The following is a 14,740-nucleotide window of genomic DNA, read 5'->3' as shown; positions in this document are numbered from 1 at the left end:
TCTCCCATTAACGGTGTTTCTGAATTAAACGGGTGTTGTTAAAAATTACGCAATTTTTTTTTTAATAAAAGAACATTTATTAAAACTCCCAAGGCACATTGTAAGCCGTAAAAGGGACGTGTCATTGAACTCACACCAAGTGGACAGCCAGCGGTCTTCGTTTGTTATGCTGATTATTATATATTTATAACAGGAGTCTCCAAAATGAGCGCGTTTGTGAACCAAACCACCGATTCCACTCGGACACATTAAAATGGTACCCTGGGACGCTGTTGCCATGACAATTTAAACAGTTAGCATAAACTTTTTGTTACCAACAACATCGATATTTCTGTAACTGAAGCTTCACAGCGAGACGCTTCTGGTTTTTAGTGTATAGTTTAATTCTTTTAACAGACGACACACAATGATTACACCAGGCGAGTCTCTCGTGAAATACGACAATCCCGTTCTGATCAAAAACACGGACAGAAAATCACCAAAGGTGAGTTTAACGTTACATAGTAAAGAGTAACGTTAACGTATAACGACTGTATATCATAAAAGGTAAAAAAAGAATGTACTTATAAAGCTTAAAGATGTCATGCGAGTCATTTATGTGTATTAAGGTAGAAATAGTAATTTACAAAACTGTAAACATGTTTTTACAGGAACAAGTTTGATTATATTCCCATTACTGAAAGGTGATATAAGTCTGTAAACTGAAAAAAAAAAAAAAAAAAAGGTGGAGGGACATATAAGCTGTAGCACTCACTGCCTGCATTGAAATTGCAGCAACTATTTGACTTTGTCTCTGTCTGGCAACATCGGCAAGACTGGACAACGGTAGCCTACTGTCCTACAGGTCTGTCAATGTATGAGTGACAAGGCAGTATATTAAAAGGTATCAGCTATTTAAAAAAAAAAATATTATTACAGGTAACATTTAGCATGCAATATATAATGTGTTACGTCAATTATGTTTCACTACAGGGACGGCCTTTGAGAGTGAGCCCTCAGCAGCCTGCTATCTCTAACCCTGTTCCGCCCCCTCCTAAACCAAAATCAGCAACTGCGGATCCCCTGAAGCAGGGAAACGAGGAGATCCTGAACAGCATCCTTCCACCCAGGTATAGCTCCATACCATCAACAATATAACGTTCTTCAACAAGTACAAACCACGCTCTCATTTATCTCAACTTCTGCGGTTGCAGGGAATGGATGGAGGGAAACCAACTGTGGATGCAGCATGTGTCGAGTGCACCTAGTACCAGAACAGACGTTATTCGCCTAGAGGAACTGCTGGACACAAAGCTGCAGCAGTGGCTGGCCAGAGAAACAGGAATCTGTCCCGTCCGCAGGAAGCTTTATTCTCAGTGCTTTGGTAGGAAGGAGGCTGAGATAGTGGCGATTTCACCCACATCAACTCAATTGTCCTATTCTCCTAATTTTCTATTTCTTTCAGATGAGCTGATCAGACAGGTGACCATCAACTGCGCTGAGAGGGGTCTGTTGCTCCTGAGGGTCAGAGATGAGATTCAGATGACTAGTGTTGCCTACCAGACACTCTATGAGAGCAGCGTGGCTTTTGGAATAAGGAAAGCACTGCAGGCTGAGCAGGGCAAGGCTGACATGGTGAAGACTGTAAGGACATTTAGTCATTTATTATGACTTACAACAAACAATTACACAAAGTGCTCAAAATCTGAAATGTTTGCAGCACGTCATAGATAAGAGATTACAGTTTGTTAGTCATCTGAAGCCATAGGAATATAGTTATGAACTGTTTTTCAGTACGGTATCCAGCAGAGAGCACCATTTCACTGTAAGAGTGTAAAATAAGGATGGCGGTAGTGCTCTTTGCATAACTGACGTACAAGTATATCTTTTCACATGCTTAGATTTCTGATCTGGAGGAGGAGAAAGAGGACCTCAAGAAGCAACTGGACGAGCAGAGAGCCATCTATGAAACTTTTAAAAAGAGAGAAAACGAAACGCGACAGTTGGAGGAAAAGAAGCTCACTGAAGAGATTCAGTTCCTGAAGAGAACCAACCAGCAGCTCAAGGTGACGTTTCTTTTTTATGTACCAAAGAAAAACCATCTTTTAGATTCAGAACCAATAGCAGCTTTGTTCTCTTGACTTAAGATTTTTACATTTGTCTTCCTATTCAGAACCAACTGGAAAAGATCCTTACACCAAAGAATTAACTTCGCCAAACAAGAACCGGGTCTCCATTTCCAAGTACAGAATGTTATATTTGTTCTTTGTCTCGTTTCTAAATGGTGAATGAATATAAACTTAACCGATTGTAATTAACAAGTATTTTATTACAGCATGGCATGACAAGTACAGTTCACAATAACTGTACCTTTACCTTGAACATCAAGAAAGCATTACACCTGTAAATGATGAATTAAATGTCATTCAAAAACAGTTGAAAGTCGAGAAGGAAAGATGCAAACAGTCATTTTCCCAGAGAGACGGTCATGATAAGGCATCAAGTGGCCACTTGATAAAGACCATTGAACAATTAGTCAGCATTCCACCTTCTATCAACGCTACACTATCAATAAAAGCGTGTTCTTTTGGGCTAGTTTAAATAAAGATTTATTACAAATGTTGAGTTTCACGACTCCAGTCTAGTGCTTTGGTCGTTTGGCCTTTTGGCCTTCTTTGGCCGATGCTGGGGCCTTTCTGTTCTTGTTCTTGTTTTTCACATTATGTGTTTCGTAATAGCGCACACCAACTTTCTTCGTCTTCTTAGCACGGTCCATTGCTCGTCTCTGTAGAGATGGATAAAGAGAACAGAGGGGAAAACATGAGCAACTTCATTCCCGTTACATCAGAAAGTTTATATTTATATATATATATACACAGTTGTGGTCAAAAGTTTACATACACTTGTAAAGAACATAATGTCATGGCTCTCTTGAGTTTCCAGTTATTTCTACAACTCAGATTTTTCTCTGATAGAGTGATTGGAACAGATACTTCTTTGTCACAAAAAACATTCATGAAGTTTGGTTCTTTCATGACTTTATTATGGGTTAACAGAAAAAGTGACAAAATCTGCTGGGTCAAAAATATACATACAGCAACATGAATTAGCAATTTTGGTGACTTAGAAAGTTGTGTCAATGAAATGAGCTTCATAGCATGGCCTCTTAACTTCTTGTGAGTGATTATGAGTGACTACAGCTGGTGACTTCTCTGAGGCCATTTAAATAGGGCTCATTGGATACAAACGCTACAATGGGAAAGTCAAAGGAGCTCAGCATGGATCTGAAAAAGCGAATCATTGACTTGAACAAGTCAGGAAAGTCACTTGGAGCCATTTCAAAGCAGCTGCAGGTCCCAAGAGCAACAGTGCAAACAATTGTTTGTAAGTATAAAGTGCATGGCACTGTTTTGTCACTGCCACGATCAGGAAGAAAACGCAAGCTATCACCTGCTGCTGAGAGAAAATTGGTCAGGAGGGTGAAGAGTCAACCGAGAACCACCAAAAAGCAGATCTGCCAAGAATTAGAAGCTGCTGGAACACAGGTGTCAGTGTCCACAGTCAAGCGTGTTTTGCATCTCCATGGACTGAGAGGCTGCCGTGCAAGAAGGAAGCCCTTGCTCCAAAAGCGGCACCTTAAGGCTCGACTGAAGTTTGCTGCTGATCACGTGGACAAAGATAAGACCTTCTGGAGGAAAGTTCTGTGGTCAGACAAAACAAAAATCGAGCTGTTTGGCCACAATGCCCAGCAATATGTTTGGAGGAGAAAAGGTGAGGCCTTTAACCCCAAGAACACCATGCCTACCATCAAGCACGGTGGTGGTGGTAGTATTATGCTGTGGGGCTGTTTTGCTGCCAATGGAACTGGTGCTTTACAGAGAGTAAATGGGATAATAAAGAAGGAGGATTACCTTCAAATTCTTCAAGATAACCTAAAATCATCAGCCCGAAGGTTGGGTCTTGGACGCAGTTGGGTGTTCCAACAGGACAATGACCCCAAACGCACATCAAAAGTGGTAATGGAATGGCTAAATCAGGCTAGAGTTAGGGTTTTAGAATGGCCTTCCCAAAGTCGTGACTTAAAATCCCATTGAGAACATGTGGACAATGCTGAAGAAACAAGTCCATGTCAGAAAGCCATCAAATTTAACTGAACTGCACCAATTCTGTCAAGAGGAGTGGTCAAAGATTCAACGAGAAGCTTGCCAGAAGCTTGTGGATGGCTACCAAAAGCGCCTAATTGAAGTGAAAATGGCCAAGGGACATGTAACCAAATATTAGCACTGCTGTATGTATATTTTTGACCCAGCAGATTTGATCACTTTTTCTGTTAACCCATAATAAAGTCATGAAAGAACCAAACTTCATGAATGTTTTTTGTGACAAAGAAGTATCTGTTCCAATCACTCTATCAGAGAAAAATCAGAGTTGTAGAAATAACTGGAAACTCAAGAGAGCCATGACATTATGTTCTTTACAAGTGTATGTAAACTTTTGACCGTGTGTGTGTGTGTGTGTGTGTGTGTGTGTGTGTGTGTGTGTGTGTGTGTGTGTGTGTGTGTGTGTGTGTGTGTGTGTGTGTGTGTGTGTGTGTGTGTGTGTGTGTGTGTGTGTGTGTGTGTGTGTGTGTGTGTGTGTGGTGCCAAATCACAACAGAGGTTATCTGATGACACTTTTCATATAGAGCAGGTCTACACTGTACTCTTGAATTTAAAGAGATCCAACATTCCAAAAGAGGAGTAGACATTGAGCAAACGCGTCGACACAGAGAGATCTGCTTGACATCAGAGAGGACAAACACTGCATACCTGTTTAGACGTCAGTCTGGGGGATTGGGTGGACTCCTTGTCCTCCTCGGCTTTCCTCTTCTTGCTCTGCTGGGTTGCATCTGAATTCAAACAAAGATAAATGTAAGTCAGTGCCTGGCTGGATCTCAAATGTCAACCTGACCAAAAACCTCAAGTCAGTATTCAAACTTGGGATAAAGCATACTCATACCAGTAAGATGGCATGCTTGTGGGCTTTTTATGTTGTTTCTGAGAAACTGTGAACGTTTTTTTGGGAAATCTGATCTTCCAAAAAAAGATTTAAAAAAATAAATCTACCTTCAGCACCATACAAAGTCATGACAAACACACTGATTGACTACCTTTCTTCGGTGCTTGCTTTGCTTGCTCTGCCGCCGCTTGTTTAGTCTTGATGTCCGTGAACGCTTTGTCAGACAGCGCCTTGGGTATCCTGTCCAAAGAAGAAAAAAAGTAAACACATTTCCAACAAAGGGAATGGTTGGGCTCGGTTGTAATGAACAGTGATTATCTATGCAGCCATTTCTGGACTTGTGTGGGCTGAAATTTAATGAGATTAAAGAACACAAAGACATGGAAAAGTCATAAAAACAGGCAACTGATCAGAGATGAATACTAATGACTGCTAGTCCTCGGGGGCTTAAAGGCTGGTTAGCACAGACCAACTCAAACGCATGGCATCTCTCTGCCTGACAACTTCATGTTACTTCACTGGACCAAAGAAATTAGGGCAAAACAAAGAAAATAGCTCAGTGAGGTTTGGTGGAGAGCGTACTGACCGGATTGCAGAGAAGCGTTTGGATTTGGCTCGGTTCAGGAAATGCTTATACTTCGAGATCTTCTCATCCAGCTCACGAATCACCTCCCGTGAACTCTTGTTGCTGTTTGCTTTGCCAGTCTGAGCGGTTGCGGGCTCGGCGTCCACAGTCTCTCCACTAACTGATTCAACATTGGCCCCGTCTTCCTCGCTGCCCTCCTCCTCCTCGTCTTCCTCGCCATCAGAGCCAGAGAAGTCAGACAGCTCCAGGTCAGGCATCTCCACAGGAACCAAGTCTTCCTCGTTGAACTCCGGTGCCACGTTGATTTTGCCAAAGTTCTGTCGCACATTAGACAGAATCTTCGTGACCTGCTCCTTCTTTCTCTGCTGCTGTGCCTCCGAGATGGCATCCGGATTGTCTGGCTGTTCCTCCTGCACAGTCTCAACGGCCGCTGAGGGTCCTTCAACCGGCCCCTTGCCCTAGAAAAACAACAGACCCAAAACACAGGTTGAAAACACAGGGCCCTGGTTGGTGAAGAGAAAAAGTAATTTACTGATAAAACAGAATAAAGTCTTACCTCTTGATCCCCCTCAGGCCCAGGGGGTTTCACAAAGAAGGGGATACGTCCTCTCTGCCAATCATTCAACACCATTTTGGAGACTGTGGAGAGATCTGGCTCACCACCCTGCAGAATGCCAAGAATAGGTTGCTCAAGTTAAGGATTTAAACTAGTGGTTCACATACACGTTGCTATTTAACTGGAAGCCAAAAATAAACCAGATGTATTACGTAAGGATTTGGTGTTGCACTTCACAAAATGGAATTCAAATTTGTACTTGTACATATACTGATATGATACTGTTATATTGTTACATTTTTATAATAATAAATAACTAGATTCCAACTTGAGGCAGAGCAGTTTGAAGTATGTATCTTGTTAATGTCCCGCAAGCAAGAAAATGAAAGAGGAAGCTTCAGACCTTCATAAGTTTCCCAGTGCGCATTGCCAGCTTCTCAAGGAATTCTTCAGGAGAGTTCCAAGTGGGGATGCGGTAAGTCTTCTGAATGTATTCTGGCTTGGCCCGCTCCAGCACTGCCCCAATGTGATCCTCTGGGTTCTTGATCTTCTCCACTTGAACCTTTGTGAGGACGGGGAAGAGGAAGGCGTGCAGTTTAAGATATGGACCTGCAACCTTTCAGTTACAGACGACATGGCCTAAATGTTAAACTTAGGAACTGGAAAAAGGACCTGGATGATCAGAATTGGAGCCAATTAAGACACTTTTTAACAGCCGGGTACTAGCAAAAAGAATCCACTCTCAATTCTTTGTTCATTAGGTTCCAGGTACTAGAGCTGTCAAAGATCCCACATCAACAGTCTCTGGGACAGTGCGTCTTTCTGCTGTTTATCTGAATGATTCACCTCCATTGTATTGGGATGCAGCAGAAGTATGCGAGGCACATATCACAAAACCTAAGTACATAAAGAAAAATAAAGAGACGTACCACTCCTTTCAGGACAATATCAGATTCACTGTCCTCTGAAGGGTAGACGACACCAGGACAGTCTATGAGGAAGATGCGCCTCATCAAAGTGATGTACTGCCACACCTACAAAAGGAAGGTGATTAGTGTTGTCTGAATGATGATCATTTCAGGTTCACATGAGATGTTAGATCTTGGCAAAATGCAGCCAGTATGTGGTGAGAATGAAAGGCAAGGTGAGAAACAAAGGAGGGCTGGAAGCAGGCCCTTCAGATTCACTGGCTGGGTGTGCAGAAGACCCCCCCCCCCCAAAAAAAACAGGATAAGCAGCCCCAGACAGAGGAAATTAAGGATGAAAATGGTTGTTGTTCTTTCTCTTGGCCCAGTCTCTCCATAGATTTTCAGTTATATAGTTAAGAACTCTGAGCCAACTACTTCTGTTGTTGCAGCCATCAGCAATTACCAAGTTAAGAAGAGGAACCTGAATCTTCTTACCGCACATCACCTTCCCACTGAATCAAAACTCCTCTTTCCTTCTCACTCTATACACAAAAATACCTTTCCCTTCTTTGCTCTTATCCTTTTTTTATTAGTAGAGTATAATACTGGTCGGATTTTTTTTTACATATTCTTAATTCTAGGCCTTAGCAGCGTCAATGTAGCGATTCTTTCTGGCAGGAAAGGTTGAAAGATTTTCAACAAGAGGCACTCATATGAACACTTAACCTTTAGAATTCAGGTCATAATTTTCCTTAAAAAAAAAAAAAAAAAAATGGATTTCAAAATTGTTTCCTGTATTCCTTTTTACAGAACTCTCCAGTGTAGTGGTAACTAAACACGCTTTCAATGTTGCTAGACTTCACATGTCTACATTTAGTTTGCATGGCCGAGATGAGACTGGAAACGTACCTTTGTTTCTCCGGCAAGGGGTGCCACATTGCAGACCTTCTTAGACCGCAGTGTGTTGATGACGGAGCTCTTTCCCACATTAGGGTAGCCAATGAAACCCACACTGATCTGTTTCTTGTCTGTGTGGAGCTGTGGGAGGCCAAAAATAAAGTCAGAATGTGGTGTTTCCTCAACAACAACAACCTCCGTCTGGTCCTCAGTTCAGGGAGGTAATTTAAGATGGGCCTCTGTTGCCATTAGCAATAAACCAAGTGAAGTTGTCATCACTCCAGAGCCACAATTTAGTTTGTTCAAAACACATACCAAAAGATATCTTTAAAAGGATTTCTTATGTAAACAAGAGAATCACGAAACCTTTTAAAACAAGAGATGTAGCTAACTTCTTTTTCTGTCCCCGGAGGTGGACTATGGAGGCTGTTTTGGAACAAGTTTTTCATCTCGTTACCTCCAGAATCTTTGGTGAACGCAGTCCAGAGAATAACTTTTACAAGGAAAACAAACCCATAGAAGTTTTCTCATAACTGCCTCTTTAAAATCCCAACATTCAATTGATTTGAATATCAAACTTTATCAGATCTTTTAAGTCCCACGCTTTCACAAACACGTTACATTCCACAGCCACTACGTCACATTGCATGTTGAGGTCTACTTTTAGAGTAGAGCTAATTTTATGTCAGGTTAGAGATATATGATATAATGTAACAAAAAGATGACGGAGAACCAACCTCCAAGCACTAGCATCCTAAATTATAGCTCATAGTTTTCGTTTTCATAAATCAATCTATGTAAATAGTACACTCATAAATCACAGGGCGTGAAATTTGAACATCCACGGCCAAAAGCAAATAAACAGTTTCCACTGAGTGGACAATAAGCTGAACGGTTATGGTATCTGGGACTGTTATTGGAGCAGTAAATGGTTTGAGCCATGTGCTTACCTTGCCAAACTGCCTGAGCAGCTGGATGAGGGAGCCCTTACCAAACGAGTTGGTCAGGCTGGCATGGAAAGCCAGAGTGGGGTACTCTTGGGATAAAAGAGCCACCCAACGTTTCTGGATCGAAATTGAGTGGCGACAAAGAGACATTCTTGTTAAAATCATATTATGAAAAAACAGACATGAAATGGAGACTGCAGATGAACATGTTGAAGATTTCTTACCGTGACCCAGGTGGGGATGAGGTCACACTTGTTTAGAACAAAGATCAGATGTTTCCAGGATTTCTCTTTCTTCATGTATTTCTCGATGCTCTGGGAGCGTGTTCCCATGGGATCACGGGCATCAAGCACTTGGATGATGACATCAGACGAGTCAATCACCTATTACAAGAAAACAGAGAGGAATGCAAAACGACCCCATCACGTGAACTCTACATTAGTGCTGAGAGGAGGATGGAAACAATACCTTGTAAAGTTCTCCCCAGATCCTCTTGGACTGACCCTTTTTGAAGATTTCCTCACGTACTTCCTCCCTGTTGCAACATGACAATAAAACTAGCATCAGTGCCTGAAATTGTCATAATTAGCAATTCATTATCAATTCTTGAGTTTTGGTTTAAAAGTGCATTTTGTGGGGTCACAGTGACCGTAAACTTTGACATCTAAATTCTAATCAGTTCATCCTCGAGTCCAAGTGGAAGTTTGAGCAAAATCTGGAGAAATTCCCCGAAGGCGTTCTTGAGAAACCGCATTCCGGAGAAGGGAGTGGACTGACATCCCAAAAACATATAAATGCATTTCTAGCTTTAAATATATAAAGTCAGCAACCACGCTTCTGGTCAGTTAAAGTAGCCAGTTGTGGATTGATTAGAATATCTTCTAACGGCTCTTACCGGACCCCCGTGTCCTCAGTCACCAGGTCTCTGTCCTTGTCTGCATCGTAGGTCAGCACTGAGGCCTCAGCCTTTTCTACGAGGTCCTTCACATCCTCCACCATGAGACTGGGCCTCTTCCTCTGAGCCTTACGGCCAAATGTGGTCTCAAAGCCCTCTGTGTCTAGAATGTGCACCTTGGAGTTCTGCAGGTGTAGAAACAAAAGTAAAAAGGATTAGACTTACAGCTCGGACTGTTGAACTTTTCCTACATAATACAACTGCTCAGTGCATATTCAAATGAGGAATAAGATTTAACAGCTAAATAGGTCTGCCATTCTGAATATATAGACTGCATCACAGGTTTATTTATTTATTTGTATATATATATTGTTGTGTCCTTGTGTGATATCTGTGGTAAGAACATTTTCAGAATGAATCTTTTGTGACACAAAGCAGGCGGAAAGGTTTGTGTCTGTGTTACAACCAAGGTTTGATAGAGTCAAAGTGATGCAGTCGTTCCAGAGGTTTCAGACAGAATCACAGAACAAATGCATACAGTAAACAGAACAACCAAATATGCAACAACCATGCCAATGAAACGGCTACGCCGGTGCCAGGACCGATTAAGTGTTCCAATGATATTTATCACAAGTCATGCCTCTATTATTTCAACACTGCCATGAGAGATGGGGGGGGCAGACATTTTACAGGGTTGTCAGAAACAATGATCTTTAAGGATTCAGGTTGCTATCTACCAAGATCTTCAACAGGGCTCTCCAGTTCTTTGATAATGCATTCCACCTATGGAACCACAAAATCTGGTTGAACTCATCTGCCTTTTTGGAATAACATCTGTCAACAGGTCAATCAACAGTCCGACATCCAGATTTAAGAGCAATGTTTTTCACATGAATTGGCTGTTAGCCGGTTGGTAAATGGGGAGGTCTTCACTGCTTGGGGAAAAATAATGCTCCGCATAAGCATGAACACTACAATGATCTGAGACGCTGCAGGTCACATATACCCAGAATGTTAATGGGAATAACACAACTGAAAGTAAAGGAAACTAATCAGTATCTTTAACTGCTTCACATTTAGAGAAAATGGCTCAATTCCATGAGGGACTATATATTTAAAAAAAGGTATGTTGGAAAAGAAGAACTGGATGTTATTCAGAATTGTGTTGGTTGTGGGGTGGAAAAGTTAAAGCCTGGCTGAGTGAAACTCTCCCAAGCCAGGTGCCAGTGCACTCAGGGTCACAGTGGGCAGAATGAGGATTAAAGTGAGGCTCCATGTTGCTGTCACCTCATAACATCCAAAGAAACAAGCCACTGAGGAAAACACGATTCTCTTCTGCACTAAATTACATCAGCCAGGTAAAAACGTCAACAGTTTTATACGCTAGTATACGCTTAATAAAATGTTTAAAAGGTGTTGATTCACAGAAACATTACATTACATTACATTAGAAACAATCACACATCACCTCTGGAGAGCCTTCTTGGGACAAATGGACCATTAGGTGGACAGCACAGGATTTAAAAAAAAAAAAAAAGAAGAAATAATTCTTCCTTTACAGTAAAAGGAGCTTTCTGCATGTTATACTCACATGAGCTTTGACTCTATCATGCAGGAGGGACATGGGGAGTTTGCTTGGTCTCATCACCACACGATACGGGTCCTTCTGTACGGCTCCCATCTCGTCTTGGAACTTCTGGAGGGAGGACTGCTTGATCACGCGGGTATTTGCTGAAATACAGAAAATACAACATGTGTACTTCAGTTTTCCTATTTTCTCAAAAAAATATATATTCATAACCCTTTATTTGATTATTTTTCAAATTTCAGGAGTACTGAAACGTGTTGATTAAAAGTCCACATATGAATTATGTTATCATGAGATGTCTCTCAATATCTGCCATCACATTGAGGAGAATGTCACCAGTAACCATTTAACAAGTGCATTTTTACACCAGAATAAGGTTTTATTAATCTTGTTCTGTTTCAATTAAAACTTCACACAGTGTATATATTTCTGCCATAGTGTCTGTCTAACACAGTGCATTCCCTATTGCTGTACACTCGGCTATTATTGCTGCTAACTAGTCATGTATTGGTCCAACGTTTTTAGTCCCGGTCCCTGGACTTTGGGTATCGGCCAATATCATAATAATTTGTATGCCTCACTGGGAACACTCTTCTATGTGCAAGACAACACCAGGCTTGACTTAAATATTGCTTTCTTAACTCTGTAAAGCAAAATATAACAAAATAGATATAAAATAATGATACCCAATCCATCTAATTGAGTCAGTATCGGTGCAGCTCTACTGCGAACACAAAAGGGAGAGAACTAGTAAGTTGTGCTGAACAGACAACCGTGACACCAAACCATATGAGAACATGAGTATGCATTTCTGAATTTGATGTCACAGATGAAAACGTTGTGGTGGAAGTTAAGGGGTATGCTGAACGTAAATTCTGCAACACATTTTATGATTTTTTTTAAGTGTGTTTGTTCTCATTTTTCAAACTTAAATTTTTGCAAAAGTGACAGCCCTTGATTCCATCATCAGACTCTTCCTCTTGTCATTCACTGTTCTTTATTTAAATAGCTTTTGTTGTTTTTTTGTAGACCCTAGAAGACATGCTACCACACTCTGGAAGCCAGAGAGAATCTGAATAAAGAATATTGTATCATCTTGCTAAAGTCAACAAAAAGTGCTAGTGGCAGTGGTACATTTAACACTGTGCTCTTGAAATACATTTTTTATATTGCCAACATGGTCAGGTTTTTAAAAAAGTGGCCCGGAACATTAATATAAATATATCCATGTGTTCAGTGTTGTCTTACTTATCACCGGACACAATCTATAAACCACAAAAAAAAAAGTATTTCACAAAGGATTTGCACCGTCCCCAACACTACTACCCTCTCAAAGTTGTTGTTGCTCCATTTCTAGCAAGTATGCAAAAGCCCCACATAAGTGCAACACTTTAAGTGTTTCCCCTCCAAAAAGGCAGACCAAATTGCTTTAACATACACAACATATACAAAAGGTAAGGAAGTGCACTTACTAAACCATTTGATGTTTGGTTCCACTCTGGCTACAGTCCCTGGAGCCACAGTGGACTGGAACTGGAGAGGTCTGACGACTTTCCCACGGTCATTACTGGGAGCAGAACATCAGTGTCAGTGTGACTATAGCACTTGTTGTTATATTTCTCTGCCACTTTGAAAACCAGCAGCCCATAAGAATAATGAGAATCTTTATCATCAATTACCATCTCTGCTTTTGTCTGTACATATTCAGACGTTTGATAGTGGATCGGTCCCTCATGTTTTGCCCTCCAGCACCTTTAGCTCGATCTGTGAAATAAATGGACAGTTTATTTAACAATCCAATTGCTCAACACACTTTTCAAGGAACATCAGCGCTGCTTCAGAAGACGTCACATTAATAACAGCAGCTGACAGCTTAACTTGACACAAGCCCTTCCCTACAAGTTTAATACTTTAGTGTCAAATTTAAATGTACAACTTATTACAGAAGTAGCTCAAGTAAGATTGAGTTAACTTAACTTAAATAGTGTGTTTCATTTGGAAACACTTGCACACATATTGTCAGTAACTAGATTAATCTCACAAATGTCTTTTCAAGAACATACTATGAACTGGCTAGCCACAATTAGCATTAGCTGTAAACAAACGGTGTTGCTAATGGGGGTTTAGCTCACCAGGGTTGCTGCTGGACGTCGATGTGTTTATCGAGCTTTTCCCCTTGAACAGTGGCTTCACCATTTTGGCGGCTTAGTCGGCAGAGCTTTCCCCGAAAAAATAAAACCAAGAGCCCACACGACGGTGTCTGAGAGCTGAGGTTTAGATGCTGTTATTCCCGTCTGCTCTAAATTGTACACCGTACACGTGCTGTTACGGTGAAGCAGGAAGGACGTCATCAAAGGAGCGACGGCGACGAGAACCAACCAGAGAGCTCCAGAAACTGTACAGAATGGATGCGCTGTACATACCTACTGTATAAAATACCGTGTGCAAAATTCTTAATAGTAAGTTATGTGAAATGGCTTCTTCTAAACTTTAAGCAATATGAGTATGTATTCTGAAATTAACTATAAATTATGTAGAGTTATTATTGATGTGTGAAAGTAAAGTTAAATATCATTGTATTAATTAGTTTTCTATGTTGGGGGGGACAATGACGCCACAGGATCGAGAGCTATACAACTGCTCTTTACGTTGTTAAAAAACGCATTGCTATGCTCTTTTTATTCCAGAAGAGGGTGCAATACAGTTTCTATTAGAGTATTGATGGCAACATGCCCTGCTGAATATCTATGGCCTCCCATGCTGACTTCAGACATCCATTTCCCGAGAGGCTGCTCTCTGCAGTTCGAAGTGAATCATGAGGGCCACAGGAGGCATACGACTTGTAAGAAAAATGTGTTTTGCTCGATGAAAGAAGCAAGGTGGTATGTGTTTTGGCTCAAATGTGGCAAGAAAAAATAATTAATGATGAGGGAAGTGGCAGGGATTTTTTAAAATATTGATATCATAAGTCCAAGTTTCCCCAGTTCACCTACAAAAGATTTTTCACATTTTATTTATTCAGTTAGCTATTCCAGTTTTCTGTATTTTTTCCCAGCTTGAAGATGTAAATGCTGATTCAATGCCTTAATCTGAGGCAATCTGAGAGGGTGATCGGCTGCAGTCTGCCGTCCCTCCAGGACTTGTTCGCTTCAAGGACCCTGAAGCGAACAAGTTTGTGTCCCTATCATCTGGCAGGAGGCGGAGGTCCATCAGGACCAAGACCTCATGCCACATGTACAGTTTCTTCCCATCGTCAGTCGGGCTCATAAACAAATATGACTCTTTCATCCCCAGGACAATTTTCTTCCAGACACTCCCCTGTTTCTTTATTTATTTATTTCACTTGTTTACAGTCCTGTTATCCTTTTGTTGTGCACTTTATCTTA

At 41.1% G+C, this 14,740-nt stretch overlaps 2 protein-coding genes across 2 annotated transcripts; one reads left to right on the top strand and one right to left on the bottom strand.

Annotated features, from left to right (window-relative positions):
* Positions 1-255: 255 nt before the first annotated feature.
* Positions 256-2,251, top strand: dnali1 (dynein, axonemal, light intermediate chain 1). The gene is made up of 6 exons (XM_068735991.1): positions 256-484; positions 973-1,109; positions 1,194-1,363; positions 1,445-1,623; positions 1,881-2,045; positions 2,153-2,251. Exons 1-6 carry the CDS (start codon positions 407-409, stop codon positions 2,186-2,188), a joined length of 765 nt encoding a protein of 254 aa, XP_068592092.1. The 5' UTR covers positions 256-406; the 3' UTR covers positions 2,189-2,251.
* A 36-nt stretch (positions 2,252-2,287) lies between these two features.
* On the bottom strand, positions 2,288-13,684 carry gnl2 (G protein nucleolar 2). Its single transcript, XM_068735990.1, has 16 exons — positions 13,487-13,684; positions 13,034-13,118; positions 12,827-12,921; positions 11,358-11,497; positions 9,767-9,951; positions 9,340-9,406; positions 9,096-9,254; positions 8,875-8,988; positions 7,937-8,065; positions 7,049-7,153; positions 6,523-6,681; positions 6,120-6,227; positions 5,564-6,021; positions 5,129-5,217; positions 4,788-4,867; positions 2,288-2,764 (listed from the first exon to the last, which is right to left on the bottom strand). Exons 1-16 carry the CDS (start codon positions 13,548-13,550, stop codon positions 2,621-2,623), a joined length of 2,181 nt encoding a protein of 726 aa, XP_068592091.1. The 5' UTR covers positions 13,551-13,684; the 3' UTR covers positions 2,288-2,620.
* Positions 13,685-14,740: the final 1,056 nt, after the last annotated feature.

The sequence above is a fragment of the Cebidichthys violaceus genome, unplaced genomic scaffold, assembly GCF_023349555.1.
Source record: "Cebidichthys violaceus isolate CVI_PGR_0920_01 unplaced genomic scaffold, fCebVio1.0.p SCAF_7, whole genome shotgun sequence".
NCBI classification, from domain to species: Eukaryota; Metazoa; Chordata; class Actinopteri; order Perciformes; family Stichaeidae; genus Cebidichthys; species Cebidichthys violaceus.
Note: the sequence above shows the minus strand (reverse complement) of the source record. Positions and strands in the feature narration are given on the sequence as shown.